The sequence below is a fragment of the Heteronotia binoei genome, chromosome 21 (genome assembly GCF_032191835.1).
Source record: "Heteronotia binoei isolate CCM8104 ecotype False Entrance Well chromosome 21, APGP_CSIRO_Hbin_v1, whole genome shotgun sequence".
NCBI lineage: Eukaryota > Metazoa > Chordata > Lepidosauria > Squamata > Gekkonidae > Heteronotia > Heteronotia binoei.
In genome coordinates this window covers 83,161,460-83,176,796 of record NC_083243.1, presented here as the reverse complement: position 1 = coordinate 83,176,796, position 15,337 = coordinate 83,161,460, and the positions used below count along the sequence as shown (strand labels likewise).

The 15,337-nt window shown below is 41.2% G+C and overlaps 1 protein-coding gene across 1 annotated transcript in view; it reads left to right on the top strand.

Annotated features, from left to right (window-relative positions):
- CDAN1 (codanin 1) overlaps positions 1–15,337 on the top strand; it is a 70,013-nt gene that overhangs the window by 42,138 nt on the left and 12,538 nt on the right. Inside the window, exons 11-20 of the mRNA XM_060262141.1 lie at positions 1,358–1,566; positions 2,250–2,361; positions 4,077–4,220; positions 6,021–6,187; positions 8,038–8,119; positions 10,107–10,196; positions 10,333–10,387; positions 10,694–10,827; positions 13,273–13,376; positions 14,362–14,511. Coding sequence (XP_060118124.1) covers positions 1,358–1,566; positions 2,250–2,361; positions 4,077–4,220; positions 6,021–6,187; positions 8,038–8,119; positions 10,107–10,196; positions 10,333–10,387; positions 10,694–10,827; positions 13,273–13,376; positions 14,362–14,511 — 1,247 coding nt within the window. The remainder of the gene's footprint in view (positions 1–1,357; positions 1,567–2,249; positions 2,362–4,076; positions 4,221–6,020; positions 6,188–8,037; positions 8,120–10,106; positions 10,197–10,332; positions 10,388–10,693; positions 10,828–13,272; positions 13,377–14,361; positions 14,512–15,337) is intronic.

Here is a 15,337-nt window from a genome sequence, read left to right as displayed (position 1 = left end):
CATGGTAGTAACACTTTTCCTTCTTTTGCATCTACAGTACTGGGATAAAAGTTTCCCTTTAAAATTAAGCTGCCATGTTTCTTGTTGGTGGTAGAAATGTACAACTTTTTGCATTTCTTTGTGTGTGTTGCCATAACCTTACGGAACAACTTTGCTTTTCTTGGAGGCTGTTTTGCTACTGAATGAGTTTCTCTGGTTTTGTGGACCTCAGCCTTGTAGGTCTAAAGGCCCTCTGTTAGCATAAATTAAGACGTTTGTGTGGCTCTTTCTGCGTTTGAAAAAAATCAAATCTTCTTGTTTAGACTTTTGTTCTTTGCCTGTTCTGCGCAGTAATACTTGAATAAAAGGACTATCAATGATTTTTCTGGAATTGTATAATGAATTGTTCAGCAATCTCCAAAAATTATGTATCAGAAATGGGAAGAAAGCATGCATTCAGTTTTGCATCCAGTAATTAATTTGGGATCATCTTAAATTTCTTTTGAATAGACAGAAAATTTCACTTGTTTATAGAGCTCTACTAGAGCCCTGTGCTGCAGAGTGGTAAAGCTGCAGTACTGCAATTCTAAGCTCTGTTCACGGCCTGAGTTCGATCCCGCTGAAAGCTGGGTTCAGGTAGCAGGTCAAGGTTGACTCAGCCTTCCATCCTTCCGAGGTTGGTAAAATGAGTACCCAGCTTGCTGGGGGGAAAGTGTAGATGACTGGGGAAGGCAATGGCAAACCACCCCGTAAAAAGTCTGTCATGAGAACTTTGTGAAAGCAACGTCACCCCAGAGTCGGAAACGACTGGTGCTTGCACAGGGGTCTACCTTTACCTTTTACTATTGCTCATCTGTTGAAAGAATGTGTGTGATAATTTTCTGAAATCACTGGGCTCTACCAGGGTTAGTTAGAAAGTGCTAGATCTCAACCTGTATTGATTTGCATTCTTGAATTCAAATCAATGTGTTGCATTTTGGTTTTTATCAAATGTATATAATCTCATTTTGTAGTTTTGTACTGATAGCAGGATCAGTAGAAACAGCACAACAGATTTAGTTTAACTGAAAATGTACTGTGTGTTTTTGAGTGACACCTTGAGACATGAAATACCCATCTGTGTACCTACCTTGTTTTCTCAGTGATGGGTTCACACTGTTATTGCTTCATATCGCGCCCATAAAAGATGATGAATATTAATATTTGAACTCAGTGGCACTCATTGAGTGATGTACATGTATTTGAATCAGCCCTAAGCTATGAAATCAAATGGGGCAATAATGAGAGGTATGGGAGTATGGTGGTGGACTGTTGGGTACTAAAATGAGAAAAATCTTAAACATTTTGCACCTCCCCCTTCCCCCCTTCTCTTCCAAAGATGTGTAAAGTTTCCACTGGAGGTGCCACAAGTTGGGGAGACCCCCCAGACCAGGATGTGCTTAATATGCTGGGGTCAGACAATCTGAGTCGATTGAAGAGGCTGCAAGAGAGATTTATCGTCCCTCAGAGCATCAGAGGACCATGCCCACCTCCTTCCTTCCCTGGATGCCAGGAGTTCTTCAGGGACTTCATCTTGAGTGCTGGAAGGTTAGCTGTTTATGGCTGCTTCTGCCTGGGCCATTTTTGGGTAGAGTGGTGGCTCTCTAAGAGACATTGCTGCCACACTAGATTCAATTCTGACAAGTGTCCAAATATGTGGAGGACAAAGTACTGAAACAGGTTTACGCTCAGTCTATTCCATTGTTCCTGGATGCCTGCTTTTCCACAAGTGTTGCTTCTTTTAGGTGACTGTTTCTTTATGTGCTTTTCGCCTCAGCTGCATTTCCAAGAGCTGTAAACTTGTTTCTTTTCATATTCCATGAGGTGATACGACACGCTAAAGAAAATGATGCTCAGTAGTAGGAAACAAATCTATGAGAGAGCGCTGTAATTTAATTTGCTTTTAAAAATTGCATAAAATGCAGCTGAAGTGTCTCTGTGTGTACCCTAAAATGTGTTACAAATGTGTGTCCAAATTGTTATTGTAAAACACCACTCATGCCCTAAGATATTTTATTAAATTTTAATTATTTTTAATTGTATGACCAGTTATATACACACATACACATAGGACAAACAGGAGTCTTATGGTATAAAGGCCAACACTTTCAAATTTACGTAACAACTTTCTGGACTACAGCCCACTTTGTCAAATGAGCTAGCTGAATTTAACTTCTATTAAAATAAGTTTTGCACTTTCATCTCATATTATTTTTCTTTCTTTGCCAAAGCTATCAATTTAATCAGCACCTGATGGATAGTCTGTGCCTGCAGATACTGGAACTGGATGCTGTTGCCTTGGTGGAGCATGAGCGCAGTGATGGGGAAGCAGTGGATGAACAGGTAAGCAGCATTCCCTGGGGACAGCTTTTCAGAAATCTTGTTGGTTGAGCAGTCCTAATGCAGAATCCTTATTAGCATTTCTTTACAATGTCTTATAAGTAAATAATGAACAGACTTTCAGTAACCACTGTATCTGGCCTTACTCGGGACTGTTTACCCGTGTGTATAAATATTTCTGTGGGAGTTCTCCAGCACAGCAGTGTGCTGATTTGCAGCACTTATGAAAGTTTAGCTCTCTGAGCATAGTATCTAAAAGTTCTGCAGTTAAAAATAATTCTTTGGTCTGATATAATTTTTTTTCTACAGAAAATAAAGTATTTTTTCATGTATTTCGCATTTCATTCTAATTGTACAGTGTGATATGTGTTTCTCAGAATGGATATTCTCTTTTTGTAAGGACAATGAGGTGTCTATTACAGCTAGGAATTTTGATGTGTGTAGTTGTCCTATGCTAATCACTGGAAAGCCTCAGGAAGTCTGTTTATTAGAAATAGTGTTTCTCAGGCTTTCTGCATAGTCATGATGTCTAAAAATTGTGAGAAAAAAAGTTGGAGGTTGACTTGAATTGTTAAATACTGTAGTCCACAATTATGGCTGTATCTGAAGCTACCTTATATTGAATCAGACCATTGGTCTGTCAAGGTGAGTGTTATCTACCCTGAGCAGCCTCTGCCTGTAGACCCTTAATGTCCTGCTAGTTGGAAAGCTAGATGTGAACAGGCTGTCCTGCTTCTCAAGAACACAGAGTGCATTGCTGTCCAGTGAACATTTTATTGAAATAGTGTCGCCAGAATGTACTCCACTGCCCATTTTTGGGCTTGTGTTGGTGCTTACTATTCTAGTTGGCTGCTGGCTTAGACACCCTCCTCCTCCCAAAAAAATCAGTCCTCCTCCTTCTGAGATCAGTGATGTTGTCCTGTAAACAAACCAGGTTTGATGAGAACATCAGTACTCCTATGAGATTGATTTGGCAAATTAAAATGGTGCTGAAGCAGCAGATGTCTGGGGCTGCCAACAGGCTCACTGTTGTAGTACAGTTAACTGTCCCCTGAAGTGAGGAGAGAAAAGTTACCACTGCCTGAGTGGTAATGGGGAATTTAGTGAGTGCTGGGAATGCTCTTGACTCTTTTACATGGATGATGGCAGAAATACATACACCACCCTGAACACCTTGAAGACAATGTGGGATAAATATGTACTAAATAAGTTTTCCAGTCTCATTAGAAATGGCCCCCAAACTGCTTTTTTAATCCCTCTCCCCAAATAATTGATGAAAAAGATGCTTTTATGTAGTGGTGAGGAACATTTGTAAATAGCCTGTTTTTCTAAACAGACAGGTCAGCTTTGCTTTTAAATCTTTCCATTTGGATGTCATAGAGCCAAAAAAGACACACTGCTGAGAGCTCCATATATGAGAATCTATACTTTACCCTTTCTTAAATAGCTGATATGTGAGATCTCCAGTTTGAATCAAATCTGCAGGTGAGGTAAGGGAAAGCCATCCTCTACATGGTTTTTCCAACTTGTATGTTTGCCCCAGCAGTGACAAAAAATACCATACAGTCTACCTGTTTGGCCTACATTCTTACCTTCTTTTCACTATCATACCAGGAGCTCTGGAGGTTTTATAAGAGAATGGAATGTTAAATTGCTATACCCTGAACCTGCTTCTTGGCTATAACATATATGATTCTTGGGGTTTTCCCTCATATCAGGATGAAAAGAAGCGTTTTGCTGCAGTCCTTATAAACCTTCGACTCATGGCGAAATTTTTTGGATTCCTTGTCTTCCTGCCTTATCACACAGTGGAGCCCCTGACAGGAGACCTGCAAGCATCTGCGGTGACCTTAAGGAACCACGTATGTGACCAGCCAGAATAACCTCACAGAAGTAAAATTCCTCCCCCTCCAGGTGTTTCTCTGCATTCTAATGCACAGAAAAGTTTCTTTAGATAAGAGTCTTGAATACTTCTGAAGAGAGTAAGCTGTTGCCTGTTAAAACTCATGGCATAATTAATTAGCCTCAATTGTTGCTGCACCACATTTGGTCATCATTGTGCTACAAACTGAAGGCAAATTCTGATATTCATATACTGATATAGTACAGTCCCTTTTCTCTCTCATTCAGTGCTTTGATTATGTAAGAGGAATGTAAGATTATGTAAGAGGAATTGTTCCATTTATTCCTATGGACTCGTGTAAAAAAAAACACATGCCTATTGCAGTTAGTCTCCTCTGTTGTGAAAATCTTTGATGCAGAGATGCTTTAAAACAAATTAGCAGTAACTATAGATGCTGATGAACTTCTCTCTCCTTTGACCTGCACTATCAGTTTCAGCTGTCCCATGGGGCTTGTCTGAGATGAACTTCCCAGCTGCTGAATTCCCTGGTTCATGTGGTAAAACTAAGCCAGAGAAGATTTATCTTTCCTCCTCCTATACAACTCTACCTTAACTTACCCTTCCTTTTTTGGTAGTGGTAGAGAAAGAAAATTGGGGGACAGAATATTCTTGCAGTGCCCTCCATAGTTCTGGTGGACCACCTAAAATCCTGTTTCACTCCTGATAACTCTGTGGCGTATCATGCTGTTCCAGTGTTTGGATAAAATAAGATTTCTGACAGTTTATCCTCAGTTTGTCTGGGATGGAATCTGAGGGAAGCTGAGGTCCACATCTCTGTTAGATCTCTGTTAGGCCCTACTTCAGACATTAATCTGGAATTTGTCTCCATTTAGTGTTTATCACATTTGTGGTGTTCATGGTGGCACGTAAGGAATCATCTCAGTTTATTCCCCCCCACCCCCCGCCATCAGCCATATAAGGTTGATGCTCATAACATCCAAGGACATTATCAGTAAACTGCAGGGGCTGACCTTGTATTCTCCATATCCAAGCCCAGCACTCCAGCAACTGAAGTGAGCTGGTTGTCTAGACATAAGACTGCTCTGTCCTTGAGCGTTTCCTGCTGCTTATTTATTTGTAATTAAAATAGTATGTTTTGGTGTCTTCCTTTTGGCCTGCCAGAGTAAATGGTAGCAAAACCGAGATCGGTCAGAAGTACAAGTTAATGGTGCCACAATTTTGAAGTGTTTGTATTTGGAAACAAAGTCATTGGTAGTGTTCAACAAGATACTTGCTGTGGGATGAAAAACCTACAAAGTAGTCACGCTGGGACTGTTTTAGTTACAGAAGTAACTGAATGACTTTCATCTACACTCTCTCTCTCCCTCCCTCCCCCCCCTCTCTCACCAAGTTGTTGTGAGGATAAATAAATATGAAAACATGGTGTTCCTTACTGAGCTCCTCAGAGAAAGGGCAGAATAAAAATATAATTGGTAGTTCTTTATGTGTGTGCATTTTAAAAATCAGGTTAGTTTCCTGTGTGCATTCCAGTATGCTATACTGGTCAGAATGTCAGACTGGGATCTGGCCGACCCAGGTTTAAACCTCCCATTTGCCTCCCTGCCTCACGCCATGTAAACTTGATGGGTGATCTTGAGCCAGTCAGTCATTCTCAGCCTAAAGTACCTTATAGGTTACTGTGAGGATAAAATGGAGAGAAGAATGCTGTTGTAATCCACTGTGGGTTCTCAGTGGGGAGAACAGTGAGATACAAGTATCCATGTTAATATATATATATATTTATTTGTTTTCTGTTAAGACACTTCCTGTGCTGGATATTTTGAAACTGCTAAGGCAGTCAGTTCAGAAACGGCGCACAGTCCTCACTGTGCCTTGGGTTGTAGAATTCCTTTCCCTTATGGATCATATTGCTCCGTTTCTTGATTACTATGGGAAGATATTTACTCTCCTCCTACAGCTGTACAGGTAAGTGAGGTGGAATGTGGTACTTGAATCCAAAGTGTGGGTTACGTGTTTGAGAGGCAGAATATTGGCTTCCTAGTAAAAATTGTATCACCGTTAGTAAAGTCTGATTATGAAATGCATAGAAACTTTGTTTTTACTCTAATAGCATTGCTATAAATTTCCATGAACTATGATTTCTCTTCTGATGACTTGCAATGTGTCAGATTCCTCCAACTAGAGATCTTTTCTTAAATGTAGTTTACATTTTAAAAATGCATGTAGTCTATGGCATCTACAAAATTGTATATTAGTTATTAATAAATAATATTCAGTTATTTACAATTTTTGTTTTGTTATTTTGCCTTCCCTCTTATAATGTCAGTTTCATTAGTAGTTCAAAATTCTAGATCCATCATCAGTGGTGAATTTGCAGATTGCTATTTGCAGCTATATATACATCCTTGCAGCTCTTACTAAAGTGGCAGCCAGTTACTGTGGATTCCAACACATTCTTTAAAAAATCAAACATATGAACATATGAAGCTGCCTTATACTGAATCAGACCCTCGGTCCATCAAAGTCAGTATTGTCTACTCAGACTGGCAGCGGCTCTCCAGGGTCTCAAGCTGAGGTTTTTCACACCTATTTGCCTGGATCCTTTTAGTTGGAGATGCCGGAGATTGAACCTGGGACCTTCTGCTTCCCAAGCAGATGCTCTACCACTAAGCCACCGTCCCTCCCCTAAACAAACCCTTAAGCATCATTGGTATTTCATAATGCAACATCTCTTTCAATTACCATTATGATCTTCTCCCAAAATGAAGTAATGATTCGAAAATTCCTTAACACATGTAATGTATCTGCTCTTTTTCTTTGACAGTCCCAACAATTTGATGCATCTAAATAATACATACATTTCATCCATAAAGATGTTAAGAAGTATCAGAATTAGAGCAAGTTAGTTGTCATCTTAACATCTAAGTGTAGCTCTTTCTCTTGATGCATGGTCCCAGAAACTAAAAAGGAACTTTTTCTTCCTCAGATCATCGCAAGTATTGATGTCTTTATAGTATTTATCTCAGAGAATGTAAAAGGAAATTTATTTAAAATGTTTATACCCAGTTTTTTTAATACTGAATCCCCACAAAGCATAATCATCCCCACATAACAAAATCATGATATATAGTTAAAATATGGGAACATACTTTGCTATTACCCTGACAAATGAATCAAAACAACAACTGAGCAGTTAAAGCAGAGTATTTTAAATAGAACAGTCAGCAGAAACCAAAACTAGAGCTATAGCAATCGACAACAACTAAAACAATCCGGACTCAGAATTAAGTAAAACATAAGCCTGCTCAAAGAGAGTAATTTCTAACTACCTTTATAAAAGTTGAGAGGGATGAAGTTAGATGTGCCTCATGGCAGAAGAAATTCCATAATCATGGTGGTGCCCTCTGAAAGGCCCTGCCAGCTGTTGCTGAAGCTATGCTAGCAGTGGCAAACAAAGCTGGGATTCAAAGAAGGTGGCTCTGTCAGGTATTGTGGTCCCAAGCTATTTAGGGTTAGAATGGTTAAAACCAGCACTTTGAATTTGTCCTAAAAATGATCTGGAAGCCCGTGAAACTAGGTTTGCATAAAGTGATCAAAGTGACTTGACCCAGATTACAGCAGGATGGATGCATCTTGGACTAAATGAATACTCTGGTAAACTTTTCAGAGATAAAAGTATATTTTACTAATATTATCTGAAAGTTATCTGAGCATATTTAAACCAATTAACTCCCCCCCACAAGGCTTTGAAATGGAGAAGAATAAAAAAGAATCATGTTGTTTAATGTTTTCCCTCTTTTACCCTTCTTTTACAGATGTCTGCTGCTTTCTGAAAATAAAAAGATGTGTTTTCTGAACAAGATACTGATCCTTGCTGTTTTGGGATGGCTTTTTCAAGTAAGGAGAGTGTTCGTTTCTTTAGGAAACAACATGCCTCTTACAGTTCTTGTGGTTTTCTGAAGCATCATGTACAACTTAAGTTCTGGTATAGCACTTTTCCCAAATGTTTCCAGTGTTTTACATGAAATGTTTCCAGTGTTTTACTCTTGAAACAGTTCTTTGCATTAAGCAAGTATTGCAACATAAAATGTACAGCAGCTTGCCTAAAGCCAGCTCATGTTCAAGAGCTTAGACAAGGTTCGAATGAGGAAATACCAGTTCAGGCTTTTTTAGCCACTTCATGGGCTCAAATGAAAGTTACAGATTCTGGAACTGTGTGACTGCATGCAGTAAATACACTGGACAGATTACAGTGCCTGGCTTTAATTAGCAACTCATTTATAGTGCATAATCCTTGCTGCATACTATGTATATACACACTTTTCAATATGTGTATACATGCCAGAAATGAATGAACAGCAGGGTCATCAAACTCAAATGGGCTTGAGATGCTTAGAGGCCTTACCTGTTGTTTTATTTTAAAAATTGATGTGATGAGGGAGGGTGCCATTCAGAGGTTGAGTGGCTAGCTTCTAAACTTCTTCCTTTGCCATTCAAACCCAATATTGCCTCTGTTTTGCATCTTATCTGCCAGAATCCCTTCACCTGTTTTCATTGCCTTGCTGAGGGAAACATAAAGATTGCCTGTCTGTTTCCCTGCAGTGTGGCAGATAACTCTGAAGGGCTGTTGAAGAATGGCATGGCAAAATGGCATGGGGGGAAGAACTGAACACACTCCCCTGAGCTGCAGCTCTGATCCTAATCTGCACTCTTTCTGGCTGTTTAACTGTTAAAAATATTGCATTTGTCACATAGTTTCCCATCATCTTGTATGGTTTGTCCTTGAGTCTTCTTTCCCACTGATTAGAGGACATTGCTCATTCTACATGACAGCAAACCCTGACAGATTGTAAATTCCTTGATAAATTCCTTGGTTACTTGCAGAACGTCCAAGGTTCAATCTCTGGTATCTCCAGTTAAAAAGGATCAGGTAGTATGGGGTGTGAAAGACCTGTACCTGAGACTCCGGAGAGCTGCCATCAGACAGACTAAACAGTGCTGGCCTTAGTATACCAGTGGTTTGACTAAGTATAAGGAAGCTTCATGAGTGTGAGTCCTGGGCTCTGCTGGGTACTCTGAAGGACCTAATAAAGCTCTTGGGCCCCATTTTGACAGCTGTGGTTTATTAGCATATTTAAGAACATATTTAAATCCAGTGGGTTTAGGTATTGTGCAGGGAAAATGGCAGTATAGGAATTTAAGCACATCAAGAAAGTTAAAAGTAAAGGTTGTCCCCTGTGCAAGCACCAGTCGTTTTCAACTCTGGGGTGACGGTGCTTTCGCAACGTTTTCACGGCAGACTTTTTATGGGGTGGTTTGCCATTGCCTTCCCCAGTCATCTACACTTTCCTCCCAGCAAGCTGGGTACTCATTTTACCGACCTTGGAAGGATGGAAGGCTGAATCTACCTGGAGCCGGCTACCTGAACCAGCTTCCGCTCACTCGGGTTGTGAGCAGAGGGCTCTGACTGCACTACTGCAGCTTTACCACTCTGCGCCACGGGGCAGAGTTACTGTGCCATAAATCAATCTTCCCAACTTGATAGTGATAGTGCTGCATGACAGTACTAATCTGAGAGACTTGTTTCTTGTATCCTTGTTCTCAGCACTTTCCCCTATGGTAGGCCAGCTCTTAAGCAAATAGACTACTTGTATTCATTAAAGCTCTTAGTTCTGTTGGAGTAAGGAAATGGGCTTCAGTCTGGGTCATAGTTGACTCGGGACACCCCCAGATACTGGGGTCAGATGTAGCCCTTTCCAGTGATGACCTAGAGTGAACTTCTTTATTTTTTTTCCTATGCAACTTTTTTTTTAACTGAAACTAAGATTGTTTTGGTTTGCCCTGCACTGCTGGTGGGATTAATTGTTCAGGGTGTGTATTCCAGGTCCCAACTGTCCCAGAGAACCTTTTCTTTGCGGGTGAAGCAAGACTGGAAGTATTAACAACAGACTTAGAAATAACAGCTCAAGCTCTGGTAAGCTTGACTATTTGAGTGCATAATATGCTTTTAACCAGGTTTCTTGCTGCTTGTTGTTTGAGACTGATCTAGTTTAAGAGTAGCTGAGAGATTCAAAGGGTATTCATACAGTATTCTCTCCCCTCCCCCTCAGGATTCTGTTCCTTTGGTGGATCAGCAGTTGCTGTATTCTTGTTGTCCGTATCTTGGTGAGTCACTTAACAGTTTATTATAAATGAACAATATATCTTCCTCCCTCAAGGAGTATCTTTGGCTCCTTCATCTTTGGTCTTTTTTGACCTCCTCCCCCAGCTATGAGTTTTGCTGTCTTTCTTTTCCTAAATAGGTTACTGGAGGGCATTTCTTATCTTCTTCCTGACACCCTAAATTAAGAGAAAAAGTGGGATTGCTTTGCCTTTTCTCCTGGCCTTTGTGGAAATCTAGCAGTGAAATGCTTGGTATACTTTTTTGTCTCCTCGGCCGGCTCGATATCCTTACATATTCATTTGTTCCAGGTGAGTTGAAGAAACTGCTGTCATCTTTCGTGTCTGGTAGTGGAGGAAAGAATAGTGGCTACATAAGAAAAATAACCCCAACTGCTGCAGAGTCTCTGGCCCCAAAGCTTTCCCTCACTCAGCAGAAACTTCAGGTAAAAGAGTTCCCTGCATGGGAACAAAGGTTTACCTTTTGTAGCAACAGCAAAGATATGTGGCCAAATCATGCAAGTGTTCACAGAAGTGGCGACACCCGAATGTATCTAGGGCTACTTTTGCGGCCACAAGGTTTGTGGAGCAAGCAGCGAGGAAAGACCTCCCCAGCAGCTCCTTGGCTCATTGCTGTAGCTAGGGCAGTAGTCAGCCACCTGGGCCCTTGGCAAAGGTCATTGCTCCCAGGAGGAGCAGAAGCCAGAGCTCGCCTGGCCAATCCCTCCATTGTTCAGGGAGCCATATCGGGGGGCAGCTTATGCTCTTGCCACAGTCATTTATTGGTAGTTTGGGCACTGGGCTAGATCCAACACTGAGGGAGGCTTAGCTGGTGTGCCTGTCTCCCTTGATCTGGGGACCCCATAAAGGGTCTTGAAGGTGGGATCCATTCTGCATTATGTCCAGCTTGGGGGCTGGTGCCCAGCTCTAACCCTCAGGTGGTATATGTCCATGTGAAGCATGGATATTGGTATATGTTCATGTGGAACCCATGGACTTGCCATCCCAGGTGAGCTGGGGGAGGGTGTTGTCATCAGCTGACAGGCGATACACCTGAAGCTGGATCCATGCCTCATAATGCACCATTGCTCCTACGATTGTACTCAATAAAAGGCTGTGGCCAATTTTTCTTCAAGTCATTGTGGTCTGCATGTTTTTCCACCTTTTGCACTTGCTCCCTCCCTTGCCCTTTTGGTCCATAAGAGCTTGTGGTCAGTATAGAAAAGACTGTCTGTCTGCACAACTGTTTGAGTAATGGAAGAAAGACAAAACTGGTATATGTGCATCATCCTTGAAATGAATCTAAAAAGACAGAAAGACATCTAATGTAGATTCCATCATCTGTGCCAGCTAACATTTTATTTTGGCTCAGACTCTTCTCCTTTATTTGGATTCTTTAGTATTGTAATGGCATGAGTTCAGTTTCAGTATTGAATTCACATAAAATTCTAACTGGTTTTAGTTGTAATACCATTTTGCCTTAACTTTTTTGCCTCCTGACCAACTGGATTGTATCTGTCACTAGAGATGGGCACAAACTGAGGAAATTGTGGTTCGTGTTGGTTCATGGTGCCTTTGATTGCCTGAACCGGTGGTTCATGGTTCCCTTTATTTCCTGCACCAGTTCATGGTTTTGTTCAGGAGGTGTAGAACAGGCTTTTCATGAGTTAGAGATGCCAGAATCACTGGGAGTCTTCAGCAGGCTCTCCTCCACCTGCCCTCCAGGTTTGGTGAGGATTGGATTTGGAATGTCTGTGTTACAGCCCCCACAGAGCAGGCACCCCCAGGAACACTCCATCTCTCTCATGACAACTCTTCTCTCTTAGTTTTGCAAAGTGAAAGCAGCTGAGCCAGGGTGTCTGCTCCCATAGAGCTGAATGGGTGTTTCTAGGACTCCCAGACATCCACTCCCAGCATTGCTAGGAATTGGTTGAATCGGCACCAGGCAGTCTTGCAAACAAACCACAAAAACAAAACAAACTATACATTGCAAAAGAAATGTGTGTTTCATTTTTGGATCAGATACTATGCAGTACCACAGATCAGTTCTAATTGAAGCATGAATCAGCCCAATTATGCATGAGTTGTGATTCTTTTATTGGTTTGTGCCCATCCCTATCTGTCACCTAACAGATCTTCTCTCATATTTCTGCCAGATAGAAAAAAGCTTTTTTTAGTTCTGGGCAATGAAAGGCACAACATATTTCAGTTCTAACATACTCTCCCTCTCCATTTACCTGGAATAAAATATTCAGTGACTGTTGGTCTTACCCAAGAGACCCTCTATACCCAACTGCAGATAGGGGAGATGTATCTGCATTTTACAGATCTCTAAAATTCTCTTTAAGAGAACAGGCTCAAGGAGGCATGATGATGAGTTCTTCTATCCTTTCCCACTGCCAGAATCTTTAATTCTGCTTTAAACATAATGTCAAGGGGCTCTAAATACCAGTGCCCAATTTAATTTACTTTCCAGTATTTGTCAAGGAGAAGGTGAGCTTGCTGGGAAGAATTTTAGCACAGAAAGATAAATGCATAAGGGCAGAGGCTCTACTCCTTTTTGTTAGCATGCTTTATTTTTTGTAAACAAACATTTTACTTGCCCTTACTATGTGAACAAGTAGACACATACAGCATGAACACAGTTACTCCGGGGATCTTTTTAAATGAGAAAGACTTGAAGCTGGTTCTAAGCATCAGATCCATGACAGAAACTAGCCTGCCTGCTTTGTTAGGCTGGGCTGTTTTGAAAGAATCCAATATTATATAAAAATGTTCATATATATGTAAAGCAGGTACCACAATCCTGTTAGGTTCTGTACATGATTTGCATCCAAGGTCATATTGGAATATTTTGGTCTCTTTGGTTTGTGTTCTTCCTCTTTTAATAGGCAGAGCTGGAGCAAGCCTTCTTCCACAATCATCCCCCATCACTGCGGAGAACAGTAGAATTTGTGGCAGAAAGGATTGGATCGAACTGTGTCAAAAACATCAAGTAAGGGCTGGGAAGGCTATGTAGGTTTCTTGAACTGCCTGATAGGGAGGCAAAAATTACTGAGGAAGGTGAGAAACCAAGGCTGGCTCAAGGGCTCCAGGAGGATCTCCAAAAATCGGTTGAGTGGACAACAATGTGGCAAATGAAACTCAGTGTTGCACATCAGAACAAAAAATCCTAACTTCAGGTATATTCTAATAGGGTCTGAACTTCCTGAGACTGAGTGGGAAAGTGTCAACCTAGTGTGCCCGAGTAGTGAAGAAGGCAGACTCTATGCTAGGGATTAGTAGGAAAGAGAATGAAAATGAAATAGCCATTATAATGTCTCTGTATAGATTTATTGTGTGGCCTCATTTAGAATCCAGTTCTCTCTGGAGCAGTCCTGCTCCTTTCTCAGCATTGCCCAATGCAAGTTCACCTCTGCAACAAAACACTCTGTAGTTGCCTGGAGTCCTGCTTTATATTTATGTATGAACTTTGGCAGGAATGTTTTGGTGAACCATATTCCATTTTGCTTTGTAGTGGTGTTTCCACAAGGCCCTAATGTGGAAAATTGCTTTGCTGTTTAGAAGGCAATGATTCTCATCCATAATCATTTTATATGGGCTAAGTTTTATACACACACATTTATTCAGTGGTTTGGATCCCACCAAAATTTCCATAAGCAAGTGGAGGGCGAGACTTCACCAGTTCCCTCTGAAATGCTGTTCCTTGGGGGGCGTGGGATTCTCATAAATACTGGGCTGGGGGGGGGTAGAATTAGTGAAAATTGCCCCTTGTGCCTTTGGAAATGCTTAGTGGCATCTAAGCCAGTCTTTCACTTTGCCACAAACCCTTCTGCCCCCCATCCATGCATTTTGGTTAGGTTCCTCCCCCCCCCCTCCCCATGCACACTTCTTTTTGGGCAATGTATCTTGAAAAGTTAACGACGATGTGGTATATTCTGATTTTCACTCTCTCTCTCCTGGATCATTGGCTTTTGCAGGGCAACTTTGGTAGCAGAGCTGGTGAAAAGAGCCGGGGTCATACTGCAAGGCAGATTGAAGGAGGAAGATGCCAATTATGACAAGTTGCTTGATGGGGTCTGCTCTGAGCTGTATGAAGAAGGAGCACAGGCTCTTACCCAAGCTAAAGAGTATGGAAGATAGCTGATTTAATAAATTTTTTTTACCACTTTTCCAGTTGACCGGCTGGTGCCTTCGTTGCTTAATAAATGCATACCCTAAATTTTGTAATCCACAAGAGTTCTTATGTCAGACAAGAGCAATTAGTATGGCATATAAAACCAAGAAAAATAAACATAATCTCAATGAGAGCTAGCATAGCTTAGAGGTTACGATGTTGGACTAGGATCTGGAAAACCTAATTTGAATCTCAGCTCTGCTGTGGAAGCCTGCTTGGGTAACTTTGGGCCAATCACACACTCTTGGCCTAATTTATTTATTTAATTTCTATCCCACCCTCCCTGCAGTAGGGCTCACAGGGCTGTTGTGAGGATAAAACGGGTGAAAGAAGAAGGATGGAAGCCACTTTGTTCCCATGGGAGAGAAAGGCAGGGTAGAAATAAAGTAAATAATAAATAAAATAAATATGACAGTCTGCATATGGTACAAAGTTGCTTTAGTTCTAACCTTGATATCAATTATTTAACAGACCTGCTGTGAACACACAAAACTTTCTTATGTTGAATCACAGTATTAACCCATCAAGGTTAGTACTGTCTACCTAGATTGGCAGAATCTCAGGCTGAGGTCTCTCAGCCAGTTGAGAGCCAGTGTTGTGTAGTGGTTAAAAGGGATGAACTCTAATCTGGAGAACCAGGTGTGATTCCCCGCTCTTCCAAATGCAGCTAGCTGGGTGCCATTGGGCCAGTCACAGTTCTCTCAGATTTCTCTCAGCCCCACCTACTGAACAGGGTGTTTGTTGTGGGGAGAGGAAGGGAAGGAGATTGTAAGCTGCTT